General features: G+C 34.9%; 2 protein-coding genes across 7 annotated transcripts; both read right to left on the bottom strand.

Moving 5' to 3' along the window:
- Positions 1–154: 154 nt before the first annotated feature.
- Positions 155–5,363, bottom strand: LOC146907420 (uncharacterized). Of its 6 annotated transcripts, XM_085722345.1 has the most exons (5): positions 3,737–5,358; positions 3,336–3,657; positions 1,383–1,840; positions 496–1,008; positions 155–410 (listed from the first exon to the last, which is right to left on the bottom strand). In XM_085722345.1, the coding sequence occupies exons 1-2, from the start codon at positions 5,219–5,221 to the stop codon at positions 3,601–3,603; spliced, it is 1,542 nt and encodes a 513-aa protein (XP_085578471.1). In that variant the 5' UTR covers positions 5,222–5,358; the 3' UTR covers positions 155–410; positions 496–1,008; positions 1,383–1,840; positions 3,336–3,600. The 6 variants fall into 6 exon arrangements, with proteins under 6 accessions (XP_085578471.1, XP_085578465.1, XP_085578466.1 ...); XM_085722339.1 differs by lacking the exon at positions 3,336–3,657 and having other exon boundaries at positions 3,737–5,363; XM_085722340.1 differs by lacking the exon at positions 3,336–3,657 and having other exon boundaries at positions 496–990; positions 3,737–5,363.
- Positions 5,364–5,632: 269 nt separating this feature from the next.
- Positions 5,633–7,130, bottom strand: LOC146907419 (uncharacterized). Its single transcript, XM_085722351.1, has 3 exons — positions 6,652–7,130; positions 6,191–6,541; positions 5,633–6,097 (listed from the first exon to the last, which is right to left on the bottom strand). The coding sequence occupies exons 1-3, from the start codon at positions 6,721–6,723 to the stop codon at positions 5,888–5,890; spliced, it is 633 nt and encodes a 210-aa protein (XP_085578477.1). The 5' UTR covers positions 6,724–7,130; the 3' UTR covers positions 5,633–5,887.
- Positions 7,131–8,830: the final 1,700 nt, after the last annotated feature.

Raw genomic sequence — 8,830 nt, 5'->3', positions numbered from 1 at the left:
AAAATTATTATGGTTATTCATTATACTTTCAGCAAACAAAATGACTATTACACTACATTATCTTAGTACCAGTACTACTATCCTTTCATACAAAGTCTACAACACTTTCAAACCGAGATATAACGGATAACCATATTTTAACCTCCAAACTAAATTAAATAATTACAACCTTGTTTATTCATCACCCAATAAAAATTAGCGTAATACACTTGCAAATGATTGTCATTGTTTATAACTTGTGTTGTCCAATACATATAACTGGAACATAAAAACAATTTTTAAGTTCTAATACAAGCTCACTTAGAAAAGTCAATAAAAGAAGTTCCTGCAGCTAATGCAACAACTCTTGCTTCATTTCCCACGTGTAGGTCAACTTCACCCTTAGTCAACACCCTGCTATCAGTTACTGCCTGCACATTTTTACAAATGTGAGAACCACATTCGATATCGAATACCCGTGACGATGAAATAGTCAAATTAATTTTCATAACATACCTGAATTGGAAGCCTGTCACCTTCATCTTCTTGCTCTCTAGATATTTTGAGCGATTTCTCCTCCAATGGTCGATCATACCGCAATGGATGCAATTACCATCCTTTGTCACTCTTTCTTTAGGGTTTAGGTTTGAAGAACCTTGCTTGACCTAAGCCTTGCCTTTGTTCATCTTCTTTGATTCAGGTTTCTCGCCCTTGCTTTTCCCAGATTGGACAATCATTTTGGCCTTTCCCTTTCCAAGATTGCTTTCAACGGTCTTGAGCAAGCCAGCTGGCTCAGCAAGATGCCTAGCCATTTAACTCATGTTATAATGCATTATGAATTGGTTAAAGCTCTTGGGGAGCGGGTGAAGGACCATATCTGTGGCAAACTCTAGAGCGAAAGGACAAACCCAGCATTTTTTGTTTCTGTGATTCAATTCTTGAAACAATTGAAATTTCTTATAAGCAAAACCTCAATCCGAAGACTGTATCCCGTGCATTCGTAAAAGGAATCTATACCAGAATCGAATGCTGCATTAGAAATGAAAATAGGAAAATGAGTTATTGAAGCTTCAGGCAAGATATTGTAGGCAGATCATAAGAAATCACGGGTTTGTTCAAATAAAAACCCTTGATGTACTCACTATGCACTTTAGAGGATCCAAATCCTAGAGTTATATTAGGAATGTTGAATTACTAATGTGTAAGTGTGTGTTATTTATTTTTGGTAAACTCGTGTGTTCAGAGGTCAAGTCCACAGACCCTTCACAATCTTTCATAGACTTTCGAATTTGACGATTGTGTATAAACAAACATATGGCACACCTTTAGACCTTACTCGGCTACGAAAATAAGACATATGCAGGTCAAATAAACAATCCAAGAAGAGCTTGTGAAGTGAATACCTTGTTAATACATTACACAAAAGGACTATCTGCTCATTGGGGAGAAGGGTGGTTAACACCACCATATGCACTAGAAATATTCTTCATCTGCTCCAGTGTAAGTAACTCCTTTTTCATCCACCATCCGACCAGTAAGAGACTAGGCTTGTATTCCTTACATTCCAGTGTAACTCCTTTTTCATCCACCACCCGACCAGTAAGACTCGGCATGTATTCCTTACATTCTGGAATATTCTTAATCATCACCATACATTGAACGAGAAACAGTTCAATGACAGTAGATTTGGCTTGGGATCTGTTATTCTATTCAAACAGAAGTCCATGACTGATGAAAGCACAAATCTATCCCCAAAGGAGTAAGGATGACTGCCCTGAATGGAAACTAAAATTTTCATCAATTTGGTACATGCCCTCTTTAGAGTCCCAAAATTTAGGATACTGCTTTTGAAAAGACGAATCTGCAGGCAAAGAAAATGTCCCCTGGGACGTAAGACTAAGCGCAAGAAATAAGTAGCATTTTATGCACAAGAAAACGCACAAAAAGTAAACAAATGCTTTTTTTTTTTGTCCAATTTGGTTGATGCTTACACAAAAAATTAGACAAAAAACTGGAAATGTGGAGCAGACGTACACATGTTATAGATCTGAGTAGGGTATGCATGAACCACTTTAAACAAGAGGGTTTTGACAGGATTTTAAGAGAGAAAGCAAATTCCTCAGCCCCAAAGGCAAAGCAGAGGAGACTCAATCCGTAGGGGAATGATTTGAAGACAAAGATATCAAAGTAGAACAATCCCACTGTGTTTGCAAGGCTACCCCACTGTCACCGCCAAATTCTGAGTATTCACCAGCACAAGACTGCTCAGCCCTTTCAAAATCACACGATCCTATGAGTTGGATCACGATTTGGACTGCCATTGGGGGTTTAGCTATGTACTAACCAAATCACCCAAAGCATGAATTACGAAAACACGAAGTGGAACCGGAAAAATCATTTAACAGTAGGCTGTTGTATCAATTATCGGTTATTTATCAATATGCTTTAAATATGGGATCAACTGTTCTAAAAGGACTGCACAATGAAGGACTTAAATAGAATTAGTTTATTCACATCAAGCTGAGATGAAGTCACATCCAGCTGCATCAAGGAAAACCACAACAATAAGAAGGAATCAGCTAGATTAATAAAACAATAGTTCATGTGTTAGAGCAATGTATACATATATAAGATTTGCAGCATATTGAATCAGCAACTTAATTGTGAGTTCACCTAACTAAACATGATATCATAGAGAGCCATGAGACTACTCTGCCCCACAGCGGCACATGCTTTGCCATCAAGTTCGTATTGTGCATTTTGAAGATCAGAAAAGCTACATAACAAGTAAATTTATATCAACCGCGTTGAATTTTTTTCCTCTATCTCTTAAGTTCTACCTCATATTGACAGAATTGTGAAAAAGTGTGTACAAGATTTATGCTGATTCATTGTTGCCATTCGAGGATCACGGAAAATAGCAGAGTTTGTTCAAATTCCGTGCAACACTGCTATAGCGGCACTATAGCCGCCATTTGACAATGTTTGTATTAAATAGCATATCTCGAAACAAGAACAACTTATCAAACTTCCGCTATGCTATAGCCAACTCTTTAGCAACATTGTGATCATCTTCAAGTAATCGCTTCATGAAACAGTGCTTTTTATCTAAATGTAGCATAAACTATCTTTCTTCTGTTTGATCAAGGAAAGATTCCTTTATATCTTTAGCTTTATGTTGTTTAGAAAAGAGAAAAACAAAAAACTCCTTGGGAACATTACTTCCAAACTTTAACTCTTAGTAATTTTTATAAACTTTTGATGAAAGTGTGAACAAGTTATTATTAATTGAAAATTCAATTCCTGACACTGAAAATGTATATAGTTGATATAGCAAGAGATAGATTATAAAAAACCTGCTATTGGCCAATCTTTGATATCTTGGTCTTCGCCTGCCAACACCAAAATGAAAAAAATCCAACAACGAAGTGGTTCCCAATGAATAGACAAAAACTTTCAAGTTAACTAACGGTCAGTATAGAGTATACCAGCTAAGAGAATGCCTCGGCAATGGATAGATAGTTACAAACATTTAATCCCCTTTTGCCACCACCTTCCAAAGATCATATTCAACAGCATACGCCGTTAAAAAAAAATTCAACAGCATACCTCATAGTATTATCAGTTTATCACACTGCATTCTCTACAAAATCCTATCAAGTTCAGCTGCGCTGCACTCTAAATTAACCACAACAGGTTTTACAAAAATATTCCACAAGTCAACATCAACTCCAGAGGACATGGCCAGTGAAACTACCTTGTTGATTTCTTGTTTCAGTCCGCCTGAAAGCAAAATCCCGTCAATCAATATTGTGTAGGTTGATTTGTTGGGCAAACACCTATTTTCCAACATCTCCTCCAGAACTCTGATACCCTCCTTAGCATTTCCAACCTTACAAAACCCTTTAATCAACATGTTATATGTAAAAGCATTAGGAGCAACACTCTTTTCCACCATGTCATCCCACAGCCTCGCCGCCTCACAAAGCTCTCCTCCCTCACACAATCCAGCAATCAATGAATTATACGTCAACAGACTCGCAACCGATCCCTTCCCAAACTCATCAAACACATTCCTTGCTTCTAACACCTTCCCCTTCTTGCAAAGCCAATGTATAAGCGTACTCACAACAACAGCCCCATTGAGGCCACAATTCTTCCTCGAAACCATCCTCCACACCTCACAAGCCTTCTCAACATTCCCTTCCTCACACAACACATCAATAACCTTACAACACAACTCCGAACCCACAACCAAATCCTTCGCAATCATATCCTCAATCAAGTTAACCGCTTCTCCGGATTTCTTCTCCTTACAATAAGCCTGAATCATAACACCATAAGTAACCTCATTAGGCTCAACCCCATTATCCTCCATAATATCCATCACCCTAATCGCATCCACCAATTTCCCTAACCTACAAAACCCATCCACCAAAACAGTATAACTAGTCACATCCGGACTCCACCCTCGATCCAAAACCTCACGAAAAACCCTCATAGCACCTTCCATATCACCCCTCCAAACAAACCCACCCAAAACAGTAGTATAACTAACAACATTAGGAACCAAACCCATCCCAGGCATCTCATCCAAAACCTTAACAGCAACCTCAACCTCATTCCCTTTACATAACGCCTTAAGCAAAATATTACAACTAACAACATTCGGCAAAACCTTAAACCTCTCACCACAATTCTTAAACACCAAAAAAGCCAATCTATAACGCTTATTCTGAACCAAAGAATTCAACAATGCATTAACTGATCTAACCGAGGGTCGAATCCCAAACGATTCGATCCTCAAAAAAGTCTTGAGAGCCCGTACAGGCTTTCCAGCTAATCCATAACCGCGAATAACGGTTACAAGTGGTTCTTCCCCGCAGCAGTGCGGGGGAGAACTGCGGAGGCTGGATAAGAGGGACTCAATTTCGCCGAAGCAGCGGAATTTAGAGAGTTTAAGGAAGATGGCTTGGTAGGTTTGGGGGTTATGGGAGAAGGGAGGTTTGTGATGGTGTTGGGCGTGAAGGAAGATTTGAAGGGAGAGATGAGGGTCGTGTTGGCGGGAAATGAGAGATGAGAGGAGTTTGGGGTTGAGGCGGTGGGGCCAGGGTTTGATTGGTGGTTGGATTTTGTAGGACTGTGGGAGGGAAGGTGTGGTTGTTGTGTTAGCGGCGATTGCGGCGGAGATGGTGGAGGAGAATCGGTGGTGGTGGTTGTGGGAGGGAAGGAGAGAACGCATTTTTGTTGTTCCGCTAAAAGAACAAACAAGATCAAAATATTGAAGATGAGTGTGGCAGCTCTTGGAACCAAAACGGAGAGGTGGACGGTGAGTGAATTACATTGGGGATGGTGTGTTAATGTGAAATTAATAAAATAAAATAATTAGAATATAAAAAACATTAATATGTAGTTAAAAAATACATTGTTAAAAAATGTATAATAATGTAAAATATTGATGTATAGAAAAATAAATATGTAATTTTTAAAAATAATAGAATACGGGATATGGTAAAACATATTTTAATGCCATTGACTAACATATGTCAATATTGAATATAAATATAAAATTTGGGTTTAATAAATGAAAAATGTAATGGTTAAAGCAATATAATAATTTAATACAATATAATAATTTAATACACGGAGTATAGAATAATAAAACAAATAATTAAAATTGAAGGGAAACTAAAAAGTATATATGTTACAAACAATGCATTAAATATAAGTAGCAGAGTACTACAACAGTAATAAAAATACAAAAATAAAAACACATGGATGGGGGAGCGAATACAGTTTATCATATGGCACATGAAGTAGATATAAAGTTTTGATATTAGTTGACTTCACTAAGCAGAAGCAATAGAAGATGAAGCAGGGGGATTGACTTTATACACATGACATTATCTTAAAGCATCAATTTGAAGCGTATTGTTTGGCCAACTCTGAAGTTGTTGGTCTTGCAGAAATGATCCCACAGGATTCCAAATTGTGTTGTAAGTTTTCCATCATTAAGTAAATACACCTTAAATTTCTCTTCATTGCCATTATCAGCACAAAGTTTTATATCCTGGAAACCATATTGCTTGAGATACATTCTAAATTCGTCATCAACTTGCTGTATAAAACAATACCAATCGGATAAATGTTAAATGAAGAAGGAATGGTAATATTTTAAAAGAAGTGAAAAAAGGAAAATAAAATAAAAAACCTTCATTGGGCTGAGAAAGTCATCCTCGGTAAGGAGAGAATCAAAATACGCAGTGTGATTGGAGATTGTGCAGCGACTGTGCCATGTATGTAAGTCATGAGGTGTATATATTGTTTTTAACATATACACCGAGAACATATTATTACCGTAGTAACCAAAAACAATTTCAACATTGTCAGGAAGATCATTAAAATCCTTAAACTCAGTCCAACCATGTGTTAACATGGGGTTAACCAAGCTTTTGTTGAAAGTTAAAATGTGACCTGTGTTTTCTGTATTGAGAAGATGCCATGAACGTGATAGATTAGCTAAATTTGTCTTCACAAAAGCTGGTTCGATCTCACGATGCATCTAAAGAAATGAGAAATGTTTCATATAAAAGTAATTAATTTAACATAAATTAAGAAGAAAGCAAAAAAAAATTAAAATTTTAAAGAACGAACAAACTTTAGTGCACAAACCTGCTCTGCAACCTTGACAACTGAGACATATTCAAGCGGGTCTCTTTGAAGCAAAGATCTGATTTTTTCCATGGTTATGTTTGTGGCCGGATTGGAAAAAAATGAAGTAAAATGTTGATGTAGTTGAAGGTTTGTAATGTAGAGCAGAAAAGATGTCAGTGCAATAAAAGAAGTTATAAACCATGGGCATATCGGATCTGATCCAAATGAATGAGAATTGATTTTAATATTAAAACTACCTTACATTTGATAGGTAGGAATAAAGCATATAAGTTCATTATGACTAATAAAACACATAAGTTGTGTTTACCATTATAATATAAATGCTATAATTATTAAATATGATTAAATTTAGTTATGAAATGTAAACATGATATAGGATTAATATGTGTAATAGTTGGGGAGAAATCACATAACTAAACCATTAGAGTAAATATTTCAGTACATTACAAATTACAAATACGATGAAAGTAATATAGTTCACACTAATTATACAATACATTGGAGAGAATAAAGGATCAGAACATAATATTACATAAAGTTACATTAATTATACAATACATTGGAGAGAATAAAGGAACTGAACATAATATTACATAAAGTTACATTAATATATCCAAAAGCACAACAACCAAGCATAACATTTTTTTTACAACGTAGTTAGAATAACAACATTTAAGGAAAATTTGTATCGGATAATTTGAAAACTTGAGCTACATAATAATCATTTAAGGTAAATTTAAATCTGACGTAACCACCGGGGGTAAAATGATTTCTGCGACAAAAAACATTCCAGTTAGGTCCCAAGTGCACTTTGCCATTACCATTGTTGTTATGAAGGATGTTGATATTTTGGTTATAGCCATAATCTCCACATAGTAGAACACTGTCAAATAGATTGTAGGTGAAACAATTTCCAAGTTCTACGAGCAAATCCTAAAACAATAATTATTGAAGTTAGTGATAATATAAAGAAAGATAATAAAAAAAAAATAATTATAAAATTTTAGTTGGTACTAACCATATACGAACGTTCCAAATCCTTTTTCATGATATGAATGTCAAAGTATTTAGTTTCATTTGGATTACAACTTCTTGTGTGGAATGAAGGAATTGTAGTAATACATTCTATTGCTCGAAAGTTTAAGACTTTGAAAACATTATATCCAAAATAGTTAAAGTGAACTTCAGCAGTATCAGGAAAGTTGTATCGGCGTTTGAGTTGGTCCCAACCATTTGTTATTGTAGGATTAAAGTTATTTTTCCTAATAGATACTTGGTTAATAGTTCCATCTTCGTTAATAATGTTCCAATTATTCTGGAAACGATTTCCATATTCTTCCACAAAAGATGGATATATTTCTGCATGGTTCTATTAAAGTAAAAAAATGAGATTTATTAGTAAGTAACAGATATTAAAATAAATGATATAATTATAGTTGTAGTTGGTAATATTATAGCATAGTATATATTACCTGATAGTGCAATCGGACGACACAAACATCACAAATTGGTTCTCTTTGGAGGTGAGCTTGAATGTTTGTCATGGACATGTTTTGTTTGTTTGATGCAATATAGTAAAAATTAAGTTTGGAATAATGTTGAAGTTTTTGTTAAGTTGCTGTTATTTATAATATTTTTGTGGATTGAAAATAAAATGTGTACCGTATACTGTATAGTTAGCAGTCCATATTTTTTTAATATGAATGTTGTATTGTATAAAGGCAATCTTCAATAATTGTAGTAGTGAGAATATAACAATTAGTTAGTTGAAAGAATGGAACCTTGTTTTAGTTACTTTTTGTACATGAAAAAATACATGAATTGAATGTGTACCGGTGCAGTATATATGAAATTGTTTTGTCATCTAGCAAACTCAAGTATTGAAATATATAGGGGTTTGGTGTAAGAGTAATTGGATAATAAAGTGTGGAGAAGTGTTATTTGAACAACCAATTTGGTGAAATTCTATTTAACAATCATATTTTAGAAAGAAAAAACTGGTATTGGCACGAAAACCATATGAATAGAGAAAAAAAATGTGAGTATGAGAGAGAAATTGTTGCAAAAGTTACCACCAAATAGATGTTAATATATATTTTCTCTAAATTTTGAGTCTTCATATGTAAGAATAAAATAAGTATGTAAGAATAAAATAAGTATGGGGTCATTAATAAAG

The sequence above is a fragment of the Medicago sativa genome, chromosome 7, assembly GCF_051527215.1.
Source record: "Medicago sativa cultivar Bolivia chromosome 7, Bolivia_mono, whole genome shotgun sequence".
NCBI lineage: Eukaryota > Viridiplantae > Streptophyta > Magnoliopsida > Fabales > Fabaceae > Medicago > Medicago sativa.
This window is presented reverse-complemented; position numbering and strand designations above follow the sequence as displayed.

Bases quoted from the DNA above. Each gene is read 5' to 3' on its own strand.
- LOC146907420 (XM_085722339.1), bottom strand. From the start codon at position 5,221: ATGCGTTCTCTCCTTCCCTCCCACAACCACCACCACCGATTCTCCTCC. The intron at 1,841-3,736 runs GTAGTTTCACTG...CTTTGCCTGCAG, and splicing joins TGAAACAAGAAATCAACAAG to ATTCGTCTTTTCAAAAGCAG.
- LOC146907419 (XM_085722351.1), bottom strand. From the start codon at position 6,723: ATGGAAAAAATCAGATCTTTGCTTCAAAGAGACCCGCTTGAATATGTC. The intron at 6,542-6,651 runs GTTTGTGCACTA...TCATTTCTTTAG, and splicing joins TTGTCAAGGTTGCAGAGCAG to ATGCATCGTGAGATCGAACC. The intron at 6,098-6,190 runs GTTTTTTATTTT...TGTTTTATACAG, and splicing joins ACTTTCTCAGCCCAATGAAG to CAAGTTGATGACGAATTTAG.